Genomic DNA, 26,061 nt, shown 5'->3' on the forward strand with positions numbered 1-26,061 from the left:
AAGAGGATATGGGGACAGTCATTCCAAACTCACACCCAGACTGGTAAAGTTTCTTCTTTGAATTAGCAGCCAACCCACGTGGGATAGTTTTACCACAGCGGCCTCAAAAAAAAAAAAAAAAAAACTAGAACATTTCACACAGTGAAGGAGCTGGGCTTTTGGAGGGGCCAAGGGAGAGGGGGTCAGCAGGGTAAGCTGAGGGAGTCCTGGGTTGGATTTATTTCTTGGAATGAGATACTAAAATAAACACCTTTTGGCTGCATAGGGATTCTCTGAATGGCAAGACTGAAAACTCAGAGCCAGAGTTCCCTTCTTTTTTTGTTCACTCGAAATATACTGGGTTTAGACGCGTTCAAGTGATCAGCTCATCGTTTATTAGTGATTCAGCAAGAGAAAGAAGACTGAGAAACCCCTGGTCGAAGCCGGGTATTTACACCCAAAACACACCCCACACCCAACTATAGGCTATTTGCACTACATTGTTTCCCAATTGGATTACTCTAGGATCCCTGTCTCCCTACTGGCCCATTCTAGGATCCTAGCAAGCTATTGTTATGCATCCCCAAGCTAAGTCCTTTTGCAAGTACAGTTCAGTTTCAATACATAACACTCTACATACGTGAATGTGGGCACTTTGTTATTAATATGCCACCTTCTTCTCCAAGGCAGTTAAAGGTTCAGAACGGCATTTTTACCTTACAAAAATCTTGAGAGCAAAGGCAGGGTGAGAAAGAGTGATGGGCAAGACGTAGAATCTGATTATATGAATATGGATTTCCCACATCCCAAGTGTGCTGTGGTCCCTGAGCCAAACATGATCCCTGAGGCGCTTCAACTCCCTGTTACAAACCCAGAACTGAACAAGGGATATACGAGAGAGTCATGGCTTTGGTAACAGGATGAAGAAGAAGAAGAGAGAAGAGATTGGATTTATACCCCGCCCTTCACTACCCAAAGGTGTCTCAGAGCGGCTTACAAACTCCTTTCCCTTCCCCTCCCCACAACAGACACCCTGTGAGGTGGGTGGGGCTGAGAGAACTCTGACAGAAACTGCTCTTTTTCAAGGACAGCTGTGCCAGAGCTTGTGACTGACCCAGGGTCACATCAGCAGGGGCAAGTGGAGGAGTGGGGACTCAAACCCGGTTCTCCCAGATTAGAGTCCGCACACTTAACCACTACACCAAACTGGCTCTCAGGATGTGCCAATGTCCCACTTTGTGGGCGGACACGAACACATAAACATCACACCGAATGGTATGTGGCCAGTACTCAGCAATGAGTTCTTAAACAGGCTGTCAGAAGAGGACTTCAGATGAGGGAGCAAGGGAAGGTGATGGAGAGCTGATTTGGGTAGTTGTATTCTTTTATGGAACTTACCTTCCTCTGGTGCCACCTATTGGCATATTGTAACCTAACTCTCTTTTGTTCACAAACGTGTTCCTAAAAAACCAAACAAAACAAAACAACAGCCCTGCCTTGAGGGTTTGTTTGGCCTCCGAAAAGGAAGATATATGGAATAGCCCTATCTACAGTAAAAGCAATATTTCTCCTACCTTTAAGCACAACCCATAGACAATGGGTACAGTCAGATGTGCAGGTTGCCACAGCAGTATATCGGCTCTAAATAAGTCGCTTGAGTTTGAGACACTTTGCGTTGATCACACAGCAGTCACTAAGCTGGTATCATAGTGCCGTGGGCTCGTTGTTGGTCATTCACATTGGCAATGTGCCACAACCATGGATCCACAGCCGAATGGATTTTTTTTCTTGTCAGTTTTGGAAGCCGCCCTGAGCCCGCTTGCGGGGAGGGGGGGGGAGTGGAATAAATAAATAAATAAATAAATAAATAAATAAATAAATTCTAAGTCCCACTGTGCATGCGCAGAAGCGAACCAGTACAGACGCACTCCTGTCAGGAAGTTCAGTTGGGCCCTGTATAGTTCCGAGAACTCCTTCACCCTGACACAGCTGCGCGGTCCCCCTAAATATCACCCCACTGTCCAGGGTGGCCAATCGCAATCTCTTCCACATTTAGTGGAGCATTCTGTGACTAGGGAACTGGATGGTAAGCTTTCTGTCGCTCTCCCACTTGGCATTAGAGTTTGCCCACAGCATCTCTAGGTTCCCCCGTCCCTGCGTGCGCATCTGCGCTTCCATGTAGGAGCACCACAGACAGCCAATAGGGGCACTGAAGCGCACCTCAGAAAAAAACAAATGGACACGCCGGAAGCAGAGGAATGATCACACTGCTCAAGCCTTCGATAACACACTGCTCAAGCATTTCCACGGCACATCTGGGCAATCAGATGCCTAGAAACCTGCCATGGAAGCACCTCACCAAGGTAGCCACCGGAATTTGATGGTGGCTATTTAAATCCATGTGGGAGTCGTCTTAGTGTGAGGTAGGGACAACTAGGCCAGAGGAGCCAGATGTGCACATTTGATCTGGAGGGGGTGTGTGGCTATGTTGGGCCAAACTGCTCATGTGATTGTACCCAATGTTAGAACAAAGTTTGAATCCAGTGGCACTTTTAAGACCAACAAAATTTTATTCAAGGTATGAGCCTAGACAATGTAAGAGTCTCTGCATTCTCCCAGGACTCCCCAGGCATGGAGGGGGGGGGGAATCTGACTGTAAATTGTATCAAAAGAAAAAGAACCGCATCCCTACAAAAGTGGCCATATGAAGAACTGAAATCAGCCTGCTCTTTGAGAGTTTACAAAAATTCTGAGAAGATGGTGGAAGTTTTCCAAATTTCAAATGACATGACAATACAGGAGATCTATGAATGTCTTTGCCACCAATTCTAAACTGTGTTACTTCTTTAGAATATGTGCACACTGCCTCTTCAGAGACCTGCTTGAGACAGCTCCCTAAGTAAAAAACAAGTATAATTAAAAAATCATAAAAATGACCATGACATTATCAACATTGAAAAGAGGCATTTAAAACAGCATCAAGCAGTCTAAATATGGTATCTATAAAAATGCCACCAGGCTAGGAGAACCCCCTGAGGAAAAGGCTAAGAAAGACAGAACATGTATTATTAAAAGCCTGGGGTAAAGAGAACTCTTTTGGCCTGATGCCAAAGGATAGTAAAGGAGGTGCCAGGACAGCGCCAAGGAGAGGGGCATTCCAATGGCCAGGTGCCATCACTGAAAAAGGCCCATTCTCAGGTTGCCACCTGCCTCACCTCTGCAAGTGTGAGCACAAAGATCAGGGCCTGCAAAAGCGATCTTAACTGGTGGGCTAGACTATCGGAGGAAGCAGTCCTTAAATTGCAAACGTATGGGGATTCAATTGAAGCCATGCCATGTGGGCAAGGGTGCTTTCCTCAGCTTCTTCAGAAATGCTGTTTACCCTACAGAGATGGGGAAGACAATACAAGCACTATATAAAAACCTGTACTTCCTCCCCCCCCCAAAAAAGGGTAACTGGGGAAATTTTATCACTTAAATGAAGGGCTGACCCTTCCTGCCCATGCTGCTGCAATTAAATTCCACCAGGTAGGGGCCACCGCCGAAAAGGACCTGGCCCTGGTTGTGGCGAGTCTTGCCTCCCGGGGGCCTGGAATCACCAGGCGATGTTGTGTCCCCGACCGAAGTGCTCTTGGGGGTATATGTGGGGAAAGGCGGTCCCTCAGGTAAGTCGCACCCTGGCCATGATGATTAAGACGCCCGATTATGATTCATTCATGGCCACCCCATGAGAGAGTTGTGGGGCTGTGCACATCTCCCTGAAGAACATGGGAGAGAAGGAAGGCTAGACGAGAGAGGGAAAGGGAATGAAACGGTGCACAGAGGCGGCCTGTGGGATCCAACGAGGGGGAGACTTAATGCTGGAGACATGGCCAAAAAGGGGGGGGGGGGGGGGAGGGGAACCTGAGGAATCTATTCATGGCTCTTCCACCATCTAACTTCTCCATTATTGGGAAATCAAAACACACAGGATCATTCCTCATAGTTGCACTCAAAGGTTCTGCATTGCTCCCCCTCCCCTCGAGAAATCAGTATAGGCACCCAAGCATTCTGACTATGTGCTCTTCTCTTATTGAGCCAATGCAAGCAATTCCTTGAACTTTACAGGGATGTATGTACATCTGTTGTAATGCCTGAAGAAGCACTCTCTGAAACTTGGGGCTTCTGCAAGATTGTCTCACCAAAGTGGGTAGGGGGAGGTGTTTGTGAATTTCCTGCATTGTGCAGGGGGTTGGGCTAGATGACCCTGGGGGTGCCTTCTAACTCTATGGGTGCGTTCAGACGGGGCGTTTCAGCCGGCATAAACTGCACCGGTTGGAACCGTTGCAGGTTATGCCGGCTACGCGATCACACTTACCTCCCTCACCTCCATATGATTCTATGATCCTGAAGAGCACTGGCCCAATTCAGTATTTACCATGTGACCAGCCTTATCTCTTGTTAATCACACTAATTGTCAAAATAGTTGACACTTGCTGGGAAGGAAGTGTCCTAAATTTAAACACCTTTGGGTCCTGATGGTGCAAACACCAAAATCCTAAATCATAGCAGAGGATTCCCCCCCCCCCCATGTTTCCACCTCTAAGCCAGAGGCAATGTTCAAGCGGCTGAATACTCAGACCAAAGCTCTGGAATGGTCTGACTTGCAGCCAGAAGAGGTACAGGGAGTTCCTTCTCAAAAAGCTGACATACGTCTGGCATGCCCCCAACTCTCCTTCTGACATGCATACAAATCCCTTTACTGCCAGGAAAAGCTGCAAGCAGGAAAACAGGCAAACAGCTTAGTCCATAGGGTCAGTTAAAATGAAGCCAGGAAATCAAGGCAGCTAAACAGCACTAATGTCAAACACAGCTGGTGCCAGGACTTTGCCATCGCCTTCCTCTGCGTAGCAAGCAAGCATAGTCTTAATGGTCTCCTGCCCAAGTACTGACCAGGGTCAACCCAACTTAGTTTCCAAGATTTGATGAGACCAGGCTAGACTGGGCTATGAAAGAACCACAAAAACATAATGGTTTGGATCCAACTAGCTTTTCCGTCAGTGAAAAGAGAAGGAGGATGTCCCCTTTGACCACTGAAAAGGGCTTTGCGGACAACTGTGAGACCAGTATGGACAAAAGCCATGTGAGACAGGGCTGTAGCAAGGAGGGGATTAGATGAGACTGAATGGAAAAGCTGGCTAGACACAGACCAATATCTGAATATTTCCGTAACAAAACAGCGTATTCTCTGTTAATCTAACATTATTTTTAAATGGTCTACATTTAACTGTTACATTTACAACATAGATGGGTCTGATGTCTCATTGGAGATCCATAGTGATCCTTGTTGTTGTTGCTGTTAAGGCACAGCTGACTTATGGCAACCCCTTAGGGTTTTCAAAGCAAGAGACATTCAGAGGTGGTTTGCCATTGCCTGCCCCTGCGTCACAGCCCTGGTATTCCTTGGAGGTCACCCATCCAAATACTAGCCAGGTCTGGCCCTGCTTAGCTTCCAAGATCTGACGAGATCAGCCTAGCCTGGGCTGTGCAGGTCCTTGCAAATCCATATTGGTTTTGTGTGGTCGCTTTCACCCCAGTACTTGCATCATTCTATCCTGATCTGGAGAACAGGAGACTCCTGCAAAGTTTTCTTGTAATATAGTTGTTGTAAGAATAGTTTCCCTGTGTGCGGTTTGAGGGGGAAGTGGGTCAGCTGGAGATGTCTTATTCTGTTTCTAATATGCTGGCACTGAATTAAGTATCCCAGTCTACAGCACTGTAGAAATGGCCAGAGGCCAAATGCCTCAATCAGTGAAACAGATTATTGGCATTGGGTTTAGGAAGCCAAAAGATGACGGAAGTTCAAAAGGGAGACCCAAGTTCCAGAAGCCTAAGAAACACTGCTTTACCATCATAATGTGTAAGCATTGGGGCAGTTCCACCACACAGGGAACTGTGTGGCTTTCATCTCATACCTCCATCAGCAAAAAAACCCCGGAATTTTGACTCTGGGTAAAAGCCCAGTTTAGTAGGAGCTATGTGAGAGTAACATGTGGCTCCTCTAAGTCCTTTTAGCGCTGTCGAGGCACTGTGTTTCTGCAGTCCACTGGAAGAGAGAGGTTCCACATACTATGTAATGCTATACTATATTCCTCATAAAAACCCCACAATAGCCATCAAAATAGGCAAGATCCTATCATACGGTGATTCAACAATGTCCAACTCAGCAAAGATTCTGCCTCTCCCTGCATCTGTCCCTTTAATTAGAAATTAATCTCCTCCTCCTCCTCTCTCTTTTACTTTAATTTCCAACTCTATGAAACATCACAAAAACATGCAGAAATCTTAATATGATACTGAAATGCGATGAAAATTTTTTTAAAAAAAATTTAAGCCACTATTTAAAATGTTATTAAGGTAGTTATGTATCGTAACACATTTAATACAATAAAAAAGAAAAAGAAAATCCAAACTGGACAGTGTCAGAAAGACGTATTTTCAGAAGATTATTTGATGGTACGTATTAAGCAATTAAAAACATTTTTGCACATGCCCAGGTCATTGTCCTTTAACACGATAATCCATTTACTGCTGGTTTTCCCCCCTTTTCCTTACCATTGCAATTGCAATCTAAGAAATGTAAAGCAATTTATTATAAGTCACGCCAAAAATTAATGAGAAACTACTGGATTTGCAAAAAAGGATACACCCACTTGCCCACCCAGAGGCAAGAATTGCCTAAGTATAGTCCGATAGCAGACCTCTGTGACCAGGTGAATGAGTATGAATCAAATAATCAGGGACAGAAGTGACTATTAAAAAAAAAGATGCAAGGAGGAAAATTAAAGGTATACTCTGGAAGCCTCAACAAGAGACAGGAAAGCAACATGGAAGACAACAAAAAGCAACAAGCTGCTGGTGAAAATGCTGGAATCGTCCAGATAAAAAACCAATTGAATGAACACATTCCAAAGAAGAGTGTGCTTTCAGAATGTGAGGTTGCATTTTTAAGCCTTGGAAGTGGGCAAATGCAAATCCATATCCCCATACAGCAGCAGCAGAAGAAGGAGGAGGAGGAGGAGGAGATTGGATTTATACCCCGCCCTTCACTACCCAAAGGTGTCTCAGAGCGGCTTACAAACTCCTTTCCCTTCCCCTCCCAACAACAGACACCCTGTGAGGTAGGTGGGGCTGAGAGAGCTCTGATAGAAACTGCTCTTTTTCAAGAACAGCTCTTATCAGAACTATGGCTTGCCCAAAGTCATCCAGCCAGGTGCAAGTGGAGGAGTGGGGAATCAAACCCGGTTCTCCCAGATTAGAGTCCGCACACTTAACCTTCGGATTGAAAGGAGTTGATTTGACTTGCAGGATTATTTGGTTAGTTAAACTGATCGCTTGGTGACCTGGTTTTGAAGAGTCTCGGAAAGTTTGTAAATTGGAGGGAAACGCTGTTATTTAAAAATAACCAAGACATGAGAATGGGGTGGGTGGGAAGAGATAAAATTCATTGCCATCAATTCTAACATGCACTGCTGCAGGTCAACCCACTAAATACAATGCGATCCTAAGCAGAGTTACACCCTTTTGAACCAATTGCCTTCAAAGGACTTAGAAGAGTGCAACTCTGCTTAGGATAGCGTTGTTACTTTCCTAAGTAACCTCACTGAACTATGGTTGTCAACCTCCAGGTGGTGGCTGGAGATCTCCCGCTTTTACAACTAATCTCCAGGTGATAATCAGTTCCCCTGGAGAAAATGGCTGCTTTGGAAGGTGGATTCTGTGGCATTATACCCCCACTGAAGTCCCTCCCCTTCCCAAACCCCGCCCTCCTCAGGCTCCACCCCCCCCAATCTCCAGATCTTTCCCAGCCTGGAGCTGGCAACCCTACACTGAACCCAACAGCTTTGCTTTCTGGGTTAAAGTAAAACACCTCCAGTTCTGCAGCCTCCAAAATCTAATTCTGAACTCTTATGGTGTTAGCAGAAAACCAGACAAAGTCAAAATGTTTAAAATTGTGTCATCTTTAAAAAAAACATTTTAATATATCATTTTTTAAAAACGGGGGTGTCAGTAGGAGTGAGCGATTGGGGGAGACTTTGTGTAGCTCCAGTGCTTCGTTATATTGTCTAAGACCTCATGTACATTCCTCTGGGATATAAATATCAATTTGATTAGCTAGCAGGTCTTGTCAGCTACAGTATCTTATCCCCCAGGGCATTTGAGCAATGACGTGGCCCCAGGACTTCTGTAAAAGGCGTGAGGGGTCTTAACTCAACCCTATATAAGACGGGATCTCTGCCCAGTGCGACTAGCCTAAGAGAAGAGCTCTCCTTAGATCTTTCTTTCTCTCTGCCCCCTTCCCAGCTTTGGAAAGCAACTAACAAGGTGAGTTTAAGCCTTTCAGCCTTCAACAACTTAATAGCCAACTGCTTGGAAACTCTATCAAGATTCAGACAAGCTTGGTCAACCAATAGAATTCTGTACCCGAATTCAGGGCTTTTTTCCGCACAAAACTGGGAAGCCGACTTTGAGAGAACAGCAAACAAATTTAAAAAATAAATTTAAAAAAACCGAATCCACCCCGTGACCATCCTGGTGGAGAAAAAAAAATCCTCTGGGTGGACGAACAGGATATTTTTTTAAAGGAACAATGCTTACTGGTTCTGAGCAACAGCTGCCTTGCCTTGGACTGTAATCTTTGCTCTCTCTGCTGCTGTCGCTGCCGTCTCCCTGAGACCCAAGGAAAAATCGCTGCCCGGTCTGGCAGCTGCAGAACAGCCGAGATCAACTTGAGCTTCGGTGGCTACAGCCACCTATCCTGAGATCTCCTGCATCATTCATCCTCTCCTTGAACAAAAATGTCATTAGCGCAATAACTTTCCTGTTTGTCTTTTTAACAAGCTAATTCTCTCTCCCTCCTCCCCTCCATAGCTTTGTCATGGCTTTCGCTGGTATCCTGACTGATGCAGAAATCGCTGCCGGCCTGGAGAGCTGCAAAGGTAACTCCTGTCCTCACAAAGTTCCCCTGAGAAAATGTGTCTGTAAACTTTCTCTGCACTCTGTGGTTTGTGGGCCTGATTGCACAGTGCTAGAGAATCAGAGTGATTTCGTAACAGAATTAGACTATGGCCACAGCAATAGAGAAGAACCAGTACCTCAAACTTTTTTTTTATTAAAAAAAAAGTATTAAAACACAACCAAGCCAAATTATAAGCAGCAAAACTCATGAATAAGAATTTAATTCTTTTCCAAATCTTTCCTGTACTTAACATGTTCCTTCAAAAATAAAGGCTGGTGGTGGAAAGTACCATCAAGTGGCAGCTAACTTATGGCGGCCCCTGATAAGGTTTTAATAGAGCATAAGGTTTTCGCTGCATCAGTCAAAATGAGCCTACATTAAACCTCATCAAAACTGAAGAGGGACAGGTGCAAATGATCCTTTATCCAGATCTAGTGCTAAAATTTAGGTTTAATCTATGGACAAGGGCCAATACAACAAATAATTAGATAAATTCTCTGTTGCAACAGTCCCATAAACACACAAATTCTTAGGAGATGCCAGAAAAACAATTATGCAACACGAATTTGATGGACAATGCTAATAATCTTGAGGAAATGCTCACTTTAGAGTCCCACAAGTTAAATCAGACAGATTATTTTCTGCTATATTTATCTGAAAGGAACGTGACTCTAAATGTAAGAAATGTTATATGCAGTTTTTTAATACTGGATATAACTGTAACTTGTATGGAAATTTTACATGCCCCCCCTCTTTTTTTCATGGCATACAGGTGGGTGGAATTTAGTCTTGCATTTGAGTAAACAGTAATTTAACAATCACTAGCAAAACAGCTAGTGGAAGGCAGGGAAGGCATCAATGAGTTATGCAACTGGACTTTTCAATTATCTGGATTTCTGATGTCCAGTGGGTGTCTTCATTTTTTGTCCATGTTATCATGAAAAAAGAGTCTGGTATGCAGGACTCTGGCTTAGCTCCATAAACATAGAAGCACGTGCAAACTTAAATGGCTTCAATTTAATGGGGAAATTTAGTGGTTTCAAACGCTTTTATACACCTTGTATCTTCATGAAAGCAACATTCCTAGAATTGTCAGAAGACTGAATGATATGTGAAGGCTAGGTTTGAGCACATTAAGTTTGAACAAGATGCTTTACCGTGGGCCATGAGGCCTTCCCTTGTACCAGCTTTCTCTAATGTAATCTGGGCTACCAGGCAGAGAAAGGTCCTTCCTAACACCACCACCCTAAGTACCTTTAACTAGAGGTGTCGGGGACCGAAGATGGGAATGCCACAGTCCAACCACATTTATTCAAGCCTCCAAGTACAGGGAAAAGATCTTCTGAAACCAGTTTCAGGTGGGCAGCCATGTTGGTCTGCATTAGAAGAGTAAGATTTGAGTCCAATAGCATGCAAAGACCAACAAGTCTTCCAGGGTATAAGCTTTCAGAGTCAAAGCTCTCTTTGCCAGGAATCTGTTGAAGGGAGCTTTGCCTCTTGAAAAGTTATACCCTGGAAATCTTGTTGGTCATTAAGGTGCTACTGGACTTGAATCTTGTTCTTCTGTAGCCAGGTTATTTTATGTTGTTTAAATATCCATATTCCATAGGCAGAGGTGAGGACGGTGTAGTATGGGAAAGGTATCTATAGTACGACAGTTAAGTAAAAATCCAGAGTCCTGGGCCATATTAGCTATACTTGCAACTAACTAGAAAAAAAAATAGTAAGAAAGGTTACCCCCTCCCCCTGTGCCACCTAAGTTCACTAGAGAAATCTGACCTGCGGGTAAATTCTTCCCTGGATCCAAATATGGTAATCAGATCCTAGGGCCCATTTCAGACAACTGACACGACGATTCTCCTATACGGTGGTGGAGTGAACTGATGGTGACCCCGACAGGGTTTTCAAGTCAAGGGACCACAGAGGTGGTTTGCTGTTGCCTGCCTGGCAACAGTTTGGTGTAGTGGTTAAGTGCGCGGACTCTAATCTGGGAGAACCGGGTTTGATTCCCCACTCCTCCACTTGCACCTGGCTGGACGACCTTGGGCAAGCCGTAGTTCTGATAAGAGCTGTTCTTGAAAAAGAGCAGTTTCTGTCAAGAGTTCTCTCAGCCCCGCCTGCCTCACAGGGTGTCTGTGGTGGGGAGGGGAAGGGAAAGGAGTTTGTAAGCCACTGAGACACCTTTGGGTAGTGAAGGGCGGGGTATAAATCCAATCTCCTCCTCCTCCTCCTCCTCCTCCTCCTCCTGCCTGCATAGCAGTTCTGGAGTTCCCTGGTGGTCTCCCATCCAAGTGCTAACCAGAGCCGACCCTGCTTAGCTCCTAAGATCTGATGAGATCAGGCTAGCCTGGGCCATCCAGGTCAGGGCCTCCTATATGGAAAAGGGAAGAAAGCACATGTATATTGTTAAATATGGCTACGTGTGTGGGGTTTTTGTTACATATACGCCCAAGGAATCCATGCCGGGAAACTGCAGCCCTGTGTGTTCATGCAAGACCACTGGATTGAGTTTCCCGAGAGGGTATTTCTGCAGCCATAACATTCCAGGGGCAGCACTTTAGAATCATAAACCTCAGCTTTTATGGATGCACTTGTAACTCCAGCCTTCAACAGAGGAGCCATTTTTAATTTTTTTTCACCATATCTGTCCATTTACTTCCTTCCTTCTCCTTAATTCCACACCTGTCCCCTTCTTTTTTAAAAAAAAACACAGGGGAATTAACAAATAGAAAACGGTGCACCTCTACTTTAGGCTGAAGCAAAGCTTACTTGCTGATTGCGATTCACCAGCCAAAGACCAATACTTCAAAAGCTGACAAGGGTTTTCCCTGTTTGAACTGGCTAACAGAAAATGGCAATAAACATATAGGGATTCTACAAGATAAACAGTATCAGTAATTAAAAATTATTCAAACACTACAACAAAATCAGCTCAAAACAGGTCAGCTCAAAATAGCCATCATAAAACATCCCGCATGCATGTGCCACCTGAAATGTATGTGCTATCAAGGCGTAACCATAGGCAGAAACTTATTATGAGAACTTCAGCAAGGAGCTTTCAAGGCAAGTCAGAAGCAGAGGTGGTTTGCCATTTCCTTCCTCTGCCAAACCTTCCTTGGTGGTCTGGTCTCTCACCCCAGTACCCACCCTGCTTAGCTTCCAGGATCTAACAAGACTGGGCTATACTATGCTGCCTGCCCTCTCATAAAACATCCTGTTCTCCAGATTATAGACGAAAAGCCAATGTAAACAGGGAGACTTCTCACCCAAGGAGTTTGCTTCCCTTTGTCTCCAGGGAGCAAACTCCAGAGGCACAGCCCCAACCATGGTCTGTTGCTTCCACTCACTTTCCTAATAGCCATCAGCAAGGTCAGTCAGTTTGATCTTCGTTGGTCATTCTGCTGGTTCTGGAAACAGGTCCAAATTACTCCTGACACTTCTGTTTTCAAAGGGTGAGCAGGAATTTCCTTACAAACTGCAGCCTTTGGATTTTTTCCCTTAATACCCTGAAACAGCTTTGTCCTTTTCACCACCAGCATCCCTTAACTTTTAGCTTTTTGTACTTAACATCCGTCCAATGAAGAGTTCTGAGGAGTTTCAGCCTCACCTCTGCTCCAGCATAGACATTCTCAGCCTCTCAGAGTGATAACATCTTGATATTTGTTCAAGGATTTGAAATTGATTGTGTGTTGCAAGACCTGTGTGACTGTTTTAAGCGCACACCCAGCTTCAAACTCAGTTCATATTTATCATGCCTTCTGGGGGGAGGCTCAGTCACTAAGTAAGTTCCTAACCCTCCTTTAAATCCAAGACTCAAGTAGGAGGCATGTCTGTCCGTGTAGTCCAAAGCAGAGTCATGTCTTTCTGAACCTATTTAAGCCAACAGGCTTAGAAGGGTGTAACTCTTCTTAGGATGACTCTCTAGATCACCCACTTCATCCAAAGAAAAGGTGGTTGGGGAGGGGAAACAAAGGCTGATAAGATGTTCCTTACTGGATTGATTAACTCCTTTTCTCCCAACACTTCACCTGTTTCTCTCTCTCTTTTTACGATCTCATTCCAGCTGCTGATTCCTTCAACTACAAGACCTTTTTTGCCAAAGTAGGTCTGAACAGCAAAACTAAGGAACAGCTGGCAAAAGTCTTTGGAATCCTTGACCAGGACAAGAGTGGATTCATTGAGGAGGATGAATTGAAGTGAGTTGTGTTTCTTCTAAAGGTTGAAAGCCACTCCTACAAACATTTCCCAGATGAAAAATACAGGCACCGTTGTTTTTAGGGCTGTCACTCAATTAAAGAAAATGTAGTCAATTCATCAGACGAGTTTTGGCTTTAATTGGTCGGTTTGTGGTACAGCCCTAAATACAGTTACACCCTCCTAAGTCCGCTGATGGCTTAGAAAAGTGTAACTCAGCTAGAGCTGCCAGCTCAGGGTTGGGAAATACCTTGATATTTGGGCCGTGGAGCCTGAGGGAGGCTGGAGAGGGGAGGGACCTCAACAGAGGGCAATGCCACAGAGTCCACCCTCCAAAGCGGCCATTTTCTCCAGGGGAACTGATTTCTGACCTCTGGAGATGGGTGTAATACTGGGAGATCTCTAGGTCCTTCACCTGGAGGTTGTCACTCTGCACACAATTGCTTATAAAATTTCTAAAGGGAAAATCTACTTTCAATCCACTTTCAAATGGGATTTTGCCAGTTCACACAGTAAAAATCCAGTTGGGAAGTGCATTGCAAGTGGACTGAAAGTGGATTATTTAGTGTGCATGACCACAGCCTCAGCTGCTAGATGCTGCACACATTTTACTGCAGGTGTCATCAGAGAAGACGCATTCTCCTTTCTCTCCCATACAGAAGAAAATACCTCTTCTAAGACGAAACCTGCCACTTGCAGTTTTTATAAGAACTTGAGCAAAAAGATGTATATTGTAAATGGCAGCTATCCAATTGATTGGAGATACTTTTTAAAATCGAAACAATTGATTTTTGCGGCCTTATAGTGCAATCCTACGTGGTTAATCCCGTCTAAACCCATTTATTTCAATAGAGTCACTCTGCATAGGACTGCATTGTTAGTTATTTTAGATTACACTGAAAGTGGAGTTGAATAGAAGTTATATAGAGAAGCCTTTTTAATGGAATCTTGTGATGGTGTGTAAAATAAACATTCAGGAGCCTAAAATGATATTCTTAACACCATCCTCAGGCTCAAAGCAGACCATAAGACAGTTTTTTGAAAAGATGAACCCTCTTAGTTAAAAGCCTGGGCAAAGAGAAATTTTTTGCTTTGGCCCCTAGAAGAAAGGAAGACAGGCGGTTGGTGAATGTCAAGGAGGAGGGCATTCCAAAGGTGAGGGCAGGCACCACTAAAAAGCCCCATCTCTGCTCACCACCCACCTCACCTTTGTGTGTGGGCACAGAGATTTCAGGGCTTCAGAAGGGAATCTGAATGGAGAGGTCGCGCAGTACAGAAGGAGGCTATACTATATTAGCAAACGAGTAAGAACTCCATACACATACACAGTGAACATGTGTAGAGAGAAACCATTCTGGCGCAGCCTTCTCCATGGCATGTTATTCCAGTATGTGTTTGGAGAAATGTTTTTTAATGTAGGCATTCAGATATGTAACTGCCCCTTGCATTCTGAAGTGGTACGATCCAGCAACAGAAAACATCACATACCCTCTCCCTTGATGCTCAAATCTCACTGGGTTAAAGATACAGCAGCACATTATTATTTAATTTGGTATATTATGTTACCATTCACTTTCTTTCCAACTAGTGCTTGCTTTATACATTTTGCATTTCATGCAGCATGCTTTACAAAAGGAAGAAGCTCTCTGGCTACACAGAAGCATGTGGCTTCTTTCTTTCCAACACCTTTCACACTCCCCCCCCCCAAAAAAAGAAACCTGATTGTTGCCTATTGCAAGGATGCTTCTACTTAGCCCTTTTTTAAATCATGTGATTAGGAGAAGAGCAAGAGTCACTCTATCCACCCTCAAAATTTTACTGAGCTCACAAACACTGCATTTAAAGTGCATCTCCTAAAGAAAAAACTGAGTTATTGTTTCCCTGGAGCTGGAGTATAGAGATAAAGGGAGTATACAGATAACTTCATGGATTATAACTGGATACTCAAAGAGAAGAAATCTCGTCTTCTCCTGCTGCCCTCACTGCCAGCACTGCCTCCCACACAGACGCACTTTACTGGTTCCCATTCATCTCCCTCCTCCAGTGGCTTTGGTTCATTTTGACCACTATCTCCCCTGATCCTATGTGCTGACACCTGGTCCCTGCCAGTTTTCACACACCATTGTGTACAGACATCACAGATGAAGTTGGGGGGAAAGTTTCACCTGAAAATTAGTCATTTTTTAAAAGAAATCTATCCCCCCCCCGCAAAGTATGAGTTTTCTTGGATTTTGTAGAATCCTACATTATAGTCATGTTTTGTGGACTTGGCTATCCGCACTGAGAGAGCAGCCCTTCACTATTAGATATATAGTGATGTTTCTTTGTATCCACCCTGGGTTAATGGAATAAGGCGGTCTTCAGTTTGGTATAGTGGTTAAGTGCGCAGACTCTAATCTGGAAGAACAGGGTTTGATTCCCCACTCCTCCACTTGCAGCTGCTGGATGGACCTTGGGCAAGCCATAGTTCTGTCAGAGCTGTTCTCTCAAGAGCAGTTCTTGAAAGTACTCTCAGCCCCACCTGCCTCACAGGGTGTCTGTTGTGGGGAGGGAAAGGGAAAGGAGTTTGTAAGCCACTCTGAGACTCCGAGTGAAGGGTGGAGTAGAAATCCAATCTCTTCTTCTTCTTCTTTAACAGAAAAAAAAACTTTGGTTTTTCTTGACCCATGGTGTACAAACTTTTCTTGAGCTAATGAAAGTTTTGCCTCCCAGCAAAACAAAAAGTAATGGATTGCATATAGGGGGGGAAATTCCTAGCCCTCTAAAGCCAACTTTCTGGAAATGTGAAGGCTATTTCCACTAAAGCTTGCAACCCAAATCAGTACTAACAGTGCAATCCGATGTAGAGTTACTCCAGTCTAAACCCATTTAAACCAATGGGTCTGAACTGGAGTAACTTCATAGGAATGCACTGTACGGTTTTGCCATGGCTTGCTTCCCTATCACTAATATATCTCTTCTTTCTTTCTTAGGAAATTTCTGCAGAATTTTAAGGCAGGCAGCAGAGATTTGACTGATAAGGAGACCAAGGACTTCCTGAAAGCAGGTGACACTGATGGAGATGGCAAAATCGGAGTGGATGGTAAGGATCCAGTCATAATCTACAGAGGGGCACCTGGATGATTGTCAAAGCTCAGCAAAAGTATTTCCTTCTGTGCTGATCCTTAACAAGAGTTTATATGGACAGCAAACAAAATGAAAGGATTCTGCAATTTTATTCTGAAGCATCAGAGCAAAGTTAAGAAGGTTATGAGGAAAGACAAAACCTTACAGTGCAATCCTATGCAGAGTTACTTCAGTTTAAAACCATTGATTTAAATGGGCTCCGACTGGAGTAACTCTGCATAGGATTACACTATTAGTTAGTGAAGTGCCGCCAGTATTGACTTGGCTTGCAAGCATTTAGTAGAAATAGCCTTCATGTTTTCAGAGTGTTGCCTTAAGTGGGCTAGGAGTTTCCCCCCCACAAGATAAGATTAAGCAGTCTGTTTGGGTTCTTTGCTTTTTATTTCCAAAAATACTGTTGGGAACTCAAACGAGCATGTAGTAGTGATGTTATGATATGGCATGATGTTGGTTGTGTTATTTCTCAATGCATAAATAGGGTTGCCACTCTCCAGGTAGCACCTGGAGATCTCCCACTATTACAATTGATCTCCAGACAACCAAGATCAGTTCCCCTGGAGAAAATGGCTGAACTGGGGGGTTTGACACTCTGCATTATACCCTGCTGAGGTCCCTCCCGTCCCCAAACTGCACCCTCCCCAGCCCAAATCTCCAGGTATTTCCCAACCCGGACCTGGCAAACCTAATAAAACAACTGTTGGAGGGTTATCAAACTGCACAAGCTCCCGACAGACCTTTGGGAAGTGAGATGGGTAGAAAGCACATCATTCCATGCAGAGAATCAGAAAGGGCCATGCTGTGGAGGCTCAGTGGGGAAAGCCTCTGCTTTGCATGCATAACATCCACTTTCACTATCCAGCATCTCCATTTGAAAGGACCAAGTAACAGGTGATGTAAAAGACCTTTACCTGAGACCCTGGAGAGCTGCTGCCAGTCTGAGTGGATACTGCTAACTTTGACAGACCAATGGTCTGATTCAGTAGAAGGCAGCTTGATGTGTTTACACAAGTGCTTCATGGAGGGGGAGGAATTGTTCCCGCCACTTTGAAGAAAACACCTGCTTAGTTAAAAATACAATACAGCAAGTTTCATGCTACACATGCTCTGACCTTCATCCTACATGCATATCCCAATACTTCACTCCACATGTTTGTGGGATGAACACGTAGTGCTGAAGGACAAAGTCTTTAACTGTAAAATTTTGACTTTGTTCCGCGAGACACACTCCTTCCTTCCCCTCCCACTACAGTCCAGTCTTCTGGGTCTATTCAATTCTAGAAGCTTGATTCCATCATCAGTTGGCAGAATCTGGAGGGTTTTGGAGTTCTAGCTCCCGCCACCGAGATTTCGGCTTTGCAGTGGGTCTTACAAAACATGCCCAGAGGCTGCCTACACTGATGTGGCACAACGACATCATCTCATTACATCACCCGAACAGTTATATCATCATATTGTGGTAGTGCAGGAAGTCAGTGGCCACATACAATGAAAACTTAGTGCATAGTAGGAACCTGAAAAATCATTATGGAAAAGTGGCAAATTCTAGTAAGTTCCCTCTTCACCACAGAGCCACTAAATTCCACCCATGGCAGGATTCAGCAATACCTTTGGAGGGAATCCATGTTAATTCTTTTTTTTTAATGATTTTTCTAGCCCTACAATAATGAAATCTGGGTTTTTTTGCTTTTTCTTTTCTAGAGTTCCAAGCCCTGGTTCATTCTTAAAGAGATCAAGAGGAAGACCAAGCTAATTGTACTGTAAAACACCCTTTCTTTTTGCAAGACTACTATTTATTTATACATTTTATACAGTGAAATGGCATTGACAGTTGCCAGTATATTGTTTCGTATTGTTAGAGAAATGTGTTAACTCACAATGCGCTGTTTGATCTTTATTGTCTGATGTCGTAATTAAAAGGGCTCTACATCAAACAGAGACAAAGTTGGAATCTAAGGAGAAGAACTCTGAACTTTATGTTTCATTTGCATTAGGCGCTATTAGGAATATTCAATAAATGTGGGATTTCCAAAGAGATCTGTGGATACTTTCTCTTCAAGAGTTAACCAACAGCCATCACCCTTCCAATCAAGGTGTATGAAACTTTCAAAGGAGAAGGAAAATCACATTGATTTTTGTTTATTGTTTAAACAAAAATGTTTAATGAGAATGTTTAAACTGGTCTTTGCCTTCAAATAACCAGCTTCATAAAATGCCTTGCTATTGTAACACTGGTGGAATTGTTCATTCATACATATAAAGTGACTTCATCATTCATGAATTCTGGGGTCATTCTTTACTCATACCACTGACATTGTTGCTTTTTCACTTTCAATATGATGAATGAATATTTGATAATCAAACCATGCTAACCCTGTCATGCCATTGATGCATTAGTTTTTACATATCTGGAGTAAATGGGGAGAGGGCAAAGTCTTTTGGGATTGAATGGGGGAAACATTACCAATTCCCCCCCCCCTTAGAGGTGGCTCCAACCAGAGACTGGTTGCCAAAGGTCAGGTAAGGAAGCAGGTGAGCAATTTCACAGGTAGGCTGGTAAACATTTCTTGCTTCCTTGGAGTCTATTCTTAGCTTGATTGCACAAGCAAACCCTAGCATTTATTTGGAGAGGAATGTTTTTAGGAAAGTCTGTGAGGACCTGAGGCATTTAAAGAGATGCATTGGAATTCTTTTGCAGTGTCACAGAGTGATGTATCACTCTCAAATCACACAATCAAAGAGTGGCGCCAGAGTCTGGCACCAACATTTGCAACACTGTGATGGAGTCTGGGAAGAAATCATTGGGATGCAGGTGCAAAAGAAAAGAGCCAGGAGTAGATAAGGTAGAGAGGAGTCATTAATTGCTTCCCCCCTGCCTCCAGCAGTCCTGCCTTTCTCTCATGCTTCTTGTTGTTTGCCACATCTCAAGAAAGAACGCTCACATTTCCCTGCCAGCACAAGGAACGGGCAAAAATTTCCACTCTGGATGATCCGAACAAGTGAAGAGGACCTCTGAGCAAGCTACTGGAGCAAAATCAAAAACTACGGTGAATCTGAAAGAAGCGGGTCTAAACAAGGGACTTTATACACTTTCAGGGAACTCCCCCCCCACCCAAGAATGCTTTGCATGTGGCTGGTGTAACAACTCAGTGTGCTAGGCATTCAATGTGCTACTCAGCAACTCCATGTGCTAGTCTAAATGACTAGCATGATCAGAAGGTCAGACCAGAACCAATGGGGTGAAATTAAATCAAAAGAGTTTTCAGCTAAACATCAGGAGGAACTTCCTGACAGAGCGGTTCCTCAGTGGAACAGGCTTCCTCGGGGGGGGGGGGGCTCTCCTTCTTTGAAGGTTTTTAAGCAGAGGCTAGATGGCCATCTGACAGCAATGCTGATTCTGTGGACTTAGGCAGATCACGAGATGGAGGGCAGGCAGGATTGCATCAATGTTTAGTTCTTGTGGCCCTTTCTTATATGCCCAGGGAAATGCCAATCACTACTTTGGGGTCAGGAAGCAATTTTCTTCAAGCCAGTATGGCCAGGGATCCTGGAGGGTTTTTTGTTTTGTTTTGTTTTTGCCATTTTCTGTGCAAGGAGAAGGGGTCACTGGGGATGTGGTGGGAAGGTAGTTGTAAATTTCCTGCATTGTGGGGGGGGGGTTGGACTAAATGACCCTGGTGGACCCTTCCAACATTATGATTCTTGGATTCTCTGATTCTATAAGAGAGTGTGGAAGAACCCACACAGGAGAATCAGCAACACATCCCCGGTTTAACAGATGTGCCTTTTTATTTTGCTTCTGGACTTATAGCCTATTGATGTTAGGAGAATCAGCGTTACAGAAGAAAGTGTCTGCTATTCTAGCTTTTAGCTTCTACAACCATGTTTTACTCAGCTACATAAAATGTTACCTCTGCACTGACAATCAAGGCCCCTGAGAGGATGGAAGTCAGGGGAGAGACCTCAGGACCCATCTATTCAGGGGATGTCTCCCCTTTCCCTCTACCCTGAGTAGTTTGTGAAGGGAATTACTCACAGGGAAGTTGGTCAGGCTAACAGTTTACTCTGGGGAACCGTACAGAGGCCTCAGTGAGAAATGCCTGACTGAGGGTTATACCTTCTCTCCAAGGGGAAGTTGGTGATAAATAAAGAGAACAATTACATGGCATCTGAATTTCCATCCGTGTCAAGATTGGGCCAAACACTCTTTTTCCAGCTAATACAGGGCTGACAGACAATCAAGACAGGTTCGCCTCATTCTGTAATTCATTAAGTAAGCAAATTAATCAAAATGAAACCGCAGCAGAAAAAGCTAGCAGGTTTCTCTGAGAAACATAGGACCACTTGATGGCACTCTCGTGCCACACATCAGTAATTATGCTACTGTCCAGGAATGAAAGTGTCCCGGTAACAACCAAACCATTCTCTTCATTATCCCATTTAGTGGGTACTCTGGGGGAAACAGCCCAGAATGCCCGTGCCAAGAATCCAAAATCTCACTTAGATTCCCTGTCTTGGGCCGACAGATTCAGAAAGGCCCTGCTAGCTGATTGCAAAGGGGTAGAAAAATAAAACAAAAGTCCTGTGGTATTTTAAAGCCAACAGGTCACTGAATGAACAGAGAAGCTATCTATCAAGATCAGAATTTATGCATATGTCGCCTGCCTTCCTCAGTGAGACTCTGCTCAATGTGGCCACCTCCACCCATCTGATCCTGCTGCCGTCTCTCCTAGGCTCTCCTGCAAGCTAATAACATAGGCATGTGTTGCCAACAGGCACAGTGGAACTGCAGCATGTATTATTCCTTATTTTCTTTCTTTTTATTAGCTGCATCTCAGAGCCCTCCTCTGCCCTCTCTGTCCATCAGGCAAACCGAGGAAATCATAAAAGCAAAATAGGTTAAACAGTAAGAAACAGATGGGGGGGGGGAATTAAAATCACCACATTAAAAAAAACCCACCTCACTATGACATCAGTAAACAGCAAAAGTCTCTCAGCGCAACAGTCAGTTATCAGTTATCCCAATTTTGCTCTTTGAAACAACACCTGACTCTAAAAGCCAAGCAATGTGGAAGTTAAGCACCAAAATTAAAGGTTACCAAAACACAAAAAAGGGACAAAGAAAGTAACACTAGCTGCTTTACAGCTACTCTCTCTCCAGGGCCTTCTGTGTGGAAGAAGCATGGTTGGATTCAGAGCCAAAAAGGCCCTGCTTAGACACACAGGAGACAATCAGGAAGTAGCTGTGCATTTCCTGCTCTTAGCAGGGGGTTGGATTAGATGACCTTGGAGTTCTTTTCTCACCCTAAGATTCTAGGAGCAAAGGGGCTATGGGTCAGTGGCAGAGTATCTGCTTGGCATGTAGAAGGTCCTGTGTTCAGTCCCTGGCATCTCCGGCTAAAAGGATCAGATAGGAGGTGATGTGAAAAACCTCTGAGATCTTGAAGAGTCACTGCCAGAGTCATGTAGACAGCACTGAGTTTGATGGACCATGGATCCGATTCAGTACATGTGTTCAACTCAAGAGCTACCAGGAACTGCAAGAACTCCATCTGAGGTTGTCAGACCAGTTGATTGATGGGTCAGACAGAGTATTATTATTTTTTTGTCAGACATTATAAATTGACTTGCCTTTTATTTGGCAAGAGACAAATCCTACTAAATATTCCACAATGCCGAGAATGCTGCTCTATAGTTGGCAGTTTACCGCTTCTTTTATTAGGACATCATCTACTAGCAAGGTAAAGAGAGGGGAATGCCATGCCACTGGATGTAGTGCAAGAATGTAAGTAGAGGCCTGCAGGGTCAGACCAGTGGTCCATCTAGTACAGCATACTGCTTCACTTGCAGCCAGCCAAAGAGACCCAAACAAACTCCAGAGAGATCTGTCCATTTTTTTTTCCATTTCCATTGTCGAGAAGCTCGAGAGGGATCTGTCAGGGCTGGAAGAGTGGACATCAACATGGCAAATGAGGTTCAACATGGGCAAGTGCAAAGTAATGCACATTGGAGCCAAAAAGCCTAACTATAAATATACGTTGACAGGGTCTGAACTGGCGGTAACTGACCAGGAGAGAGATTTGGGAGTCATGGTAGACAACTCACTGAAGACATTGACCCAGTGTGTGATAGCAATAAAAAAGGGAAATACTATGCTGGGGATTATTAGAAACGGGATTGAAAACAGATCATCCACTACCATAATGCCCCTGTATAAATTTATAATGCAGCCTCATTTGCAGTACTGTGTACGGTTCTGGTCACCGCACCTCTTAAAAGATATTACAGCATTGGAAAAGGTGCAGAAAAGGGCAACTAAAATGATTAAGGGGATGGAACACTTTCCCTGTGAAGATAGGTTAAAGAGGTTATGGCTTTTTAGCTTGGAGAAACCACGACTGAGGGGTGACATGATTGAGGGTTACAAAATCATGCACAGGATAGAGAAGGCAAGGAAGTACTTTTGGCCACTGTGTGACACAGAGTGTTGGACCGGATGGGCCACTGGCCTGATCCAACATGGCTTCTCTTATGTTCTTAAACAGCTCACAGAGGCCAAGGCCTTGCCAATGCTCTCTCTGTCCATTTTCTCTATTTACAAAGTTTTGTAAACCTCTCCTGTGTCCCCCACCATCCATATTTTGTACAAGCCTGAACAGTCCCAGATTCTCAAGCCTTTACTCACAGAAAAAGTAGAAGAGCAAGATTCGAGTCCAGTAGCACCTTAGATATCAAGAAAAGTTCCAGTCCCAGGTATCAGTTTCCTTCCTTCCTTCCTTCCTTCCTTCCTTCCTTCCTTTTTTTTGCCATCAAGTCAGGCTGACTTTGGGTGACCCCCAGTGGGGCTTGAAGGCAAGGGGACATTCACCTGCCTCTGTGTCACAACCCTGGTGTTCCTTGGAGTTCTCCCATCCAAATACTAGCCAGGTCTGGCCCTGTTTAGCTTCCAGTCTGACAAGGTCAGGGTATCAGTTTTCGAGAGTCCAAGCTCTCTTCATCAGATACCACTATGAAATTATCATAGAAGTGTTTCTGTAGTGATGGCCACTAGGTCAGATGGCTTCTGTAGTGATGGCCACTAGGACAGATGGCTTTCAAATGCGATTAAATAAATTTAATGAGAATAGGTCAACTAGTGGCAAACAGCCATGGTGACTAAAGGGAACCTCCACATTCAGAGGCAGTAGGCAACATCAGGGGAAGGCCTCAATCTCTATGGCCTGTTTGTTGCCCCTCCAGGGCAACTGGTTGGCTGAAGGGTGAAACAGGATGCTGGATTAATCTGATCCAGCAGGGATCTTCTTACAAGGCCTGCTTTTCTTCTAGCCTTGGACCAATGGAGGGGGGGGGGTTAACACAAAAACTGCTGTCACTACAGAAACAAAAACATCAGCGCCAAAGGTTATTGCCCATGATCATTACATTTTTAAAAGTTCATTTCATTTCACAACAGTTAAATAATTGTGTTTTTCAATAAATGTAAGTATCATATTTGTTAATTTTATATTTTTGTTTTTCTAATAAAGCAAATGCAGTAAAAAAAACAGCTGATCTTCATATTTGGCACAGTCAACTGGCCAAATCATTGTCTGTCTGTTTTTTAATTAATTTAAATTTAGTTCCATCCATGGGGCAGGTGCTGATCAAGGAGCAATGGGGAAAGCGGGTCTTCTTTTTTAAGAAACAAAGAAGAGGTTAGAATCCCTCAAGAGTTATTAACAGAACTCTTAGTTCTTCTCCTTGGTTTCTCTTTTCCAGGCAGACTGTCCGATATACCTTAGCACTGAGGCTCGATACTAGCTACACTGATCTGAGATACTTTGGCCACTTTCAATTACGATAAAAAATTGATAGAACGACCGGTCCGTTGTCACTGATGAGATATACAGGAAGACTATGCTGCCCGAGGCATCTCATGAGCCTTTTCGGTTCACGGCTTTCTTGTGAAAACAAGGGGCATGTTGTTTGTTCCTCCCTGACTGCTGTAATTTTTGTCAAGAACATAAGAACCAATTAACTGACTTATGTTCCAGATACCCCCGGGAAGCTCGTGATCAGAAAACAGTAGGGACAGCCAGCCCCTGACTTCTAACTTCTGTCTGTCCCTATAATATCTTGCAGCTCTACAATATCTGAACATGGATGTTCCAGACTTCACAATGGATCCCCACTGATAAGCCTTACAATGGAGAAACGAAGTTTCCCTTCAAGCTGCCATTGTGAGGCTTCCACAAAGCACGGATGGCAACAGCATGCTGTACTAAATGGTGTAATCCAGGAAGGCTCTTCTTATGTCCTTCATGAACGTGTCTAATTTTTTTTAAAGATGCAATTGTTGTGTGTTGTGGCATCCATACAGACTCCACTTTCTTTGCTTCAGCCCCTGCTTTCCTCATATCACTAAAAACATTTTTGGGGCCTTTAAAAAACCAACAGACTGCTATAGCACAATAATGTTTTAATAATCTACTGTTCCCAGCTTTCACTGGTTTTTTGAAAGGTAGGTCTCTAGCCCAGGGGTCCCCAGTCTTTTTGAGCCTGTGGTAGGGATGCCAGGTCCTAAGCCGTCACCAGCAGGGGGCAGGAGGGAGCTTCCTGGGTGTGAGGGGGCAGGGCGACATCACCACGTGCAATACCCCCAACGTGATGATGTCACGTGGAAGTGATGTCATCATGCCGGGAACGTTGAGTGGTGATGCTCTGGTATTTGGGGCAAAACTCTATGGTTACCATAGAGTTTTGCCCAAAATACCACAGCGTCACTATGTGACATCCCTGGCATGATGTCATCACTTCTGCCTGACTTCATCACTTTGGGGACATCACGTCAGGTTGTGGCTGTTGGGGGCAGGGCTTCCCCCTGCTGGCCAGCTGGCCAGCAGTGGACAGGAGCCTGCAAAATTTAAGGATCCCCCATTCCCACCCAGGGGCAACCCTAGCCTGTGGGCACCTCTGAAATTCTGATGCAGTGTGGCAGGCACAGCAACAAAATGGCTGCTGTGGCTTACCTTCAGTCACATAGTGGAAGATCCTTGAGCTGTGGTGGCAGCTGCTGCCAAAGCAACATTTTAAAAAATCTGCACAGCCAATCAGAAGCCTTGCTGGAGAAACACCCACTGGGCCCTGCCTACTTTTTGAAAACACTTGGTAAGCACAAGGAAAGGTGTCAGCAAGGACCATAGTGCCCACTGGCAGCACACTGGGGATCCCTTCTTGCTGTGAAGTTATAAAGGGTAATTTCCCCAGTGCTTTGTCTCCCTACACACACCTTCACATACACACACACACACACTTCCTTGTGGGCCTTTGACTTGTTTCCTTCTCATCACGAACAGACAAAGCACCAGATGAGTCAGACCTGTAGCCTGTCAACCCCAGTGGCAGGAGCTACTTTGAGTGGCAAGAGCTCTCCCAAGTCTAAGGAAGAGGTCCTTCCAGGGACCTTGTGTCTATAAAGCACGTGTGCGCTACCACTGGGCAGTTAAGCTAAAGAAACAGACAGATAAAAAGGCAGTAGAATTCCTTCCTGTGAATCAACACCATCTATCTCTGAGCTATGGGCATGGTGTAATAAAGACAAGCCCTGGGTTTACCATGTTAATTATTTTAAGATGAGGACCAAGAGCACTGGAACCCTAGAAGATGAGTCAGTAACAATATACAGAGCCTGAGCCCTTTCTCTTTATCCACAGCTTTTAGTGAACTCAAGAGACTTCCCCCCCCCCTAAACCTTTAATCATCCTCTAACCTTTAGGGCAGAGTTATTG

At 44.3% G+C, this 26,061-nt stretch overlaps 1 protein-coding gene across 1 annotated transcript; it reads left to right on the forward strand.

The window, feature by feature from the left end:
* The first annotated feature begins 8,248 nt into the window (after nt 1–8,248).
* On the forward strand, nt 8,249–18,569 carry LOC107123052 (parvalbumin beta-like). Its single transcript, XM_015426222.1, has 5 exons — nt 8,249–8,343; nt 8,890–8,957; nt 13,041–13,173; nt 16,144–16,253; nt 17,996–18,569. The coding sequence occupies exons 2-5, from the start codon at nt 8,897–8,899 to the stop codon at nt 18,019–18,021; spliced, it is 330 nt and encodes a 109-aa protein (XP_015281708.1). The 5' UTR covers nt 8,249–8,343; nt 8,890–8,896; the 3' UTR covers nt 18,022–18,569.
* Nucleotides 18,570–26,061: the final 7,492 nt, after the last annotated feature.

The sequence above is a fragment of the Gekko japonicus genome, unplaced genomic scaffold (genome assembly GCF_001447785.1).
Source record: "Gekko japonicus isolate JY-2015 unplaced genomic scaffold, Gekko_japonicus_V1.1 scaffold384, whole genome shotgun sequence".
Lineage (NCBI taxonomy): Eukaryota > Metazoa > Chordata > Lepidosauria > Squamata > Gekkonidae > Gekko > Gekko japonicus.

Bases quoted from the DNA above. Each gene is read 5' to 3' on its own strand.
- LOC107123052 (XM_015426222.1), top strand. From the start codon at position 8,897: ATGGCTTTCGCTGGTATCCTGACTGATGCAGAAATCGCTGCCGGCCTG. The intron at 8,958-13,040 runs GTAACTCCTGTC...ATCTCATTCCAG, and splicing joins CGGCCTGGAGAGCTGCAAAG to CTGCTGATTCCTTCAACTAC. The intron at 16,254-17,995 runs GTAAGGATCCAG...TTTCTTTTCTAG, and splicing joins TGGCAAAATCGGAGTGGATG to AGTTCCAAGCCCTGGTTCAT.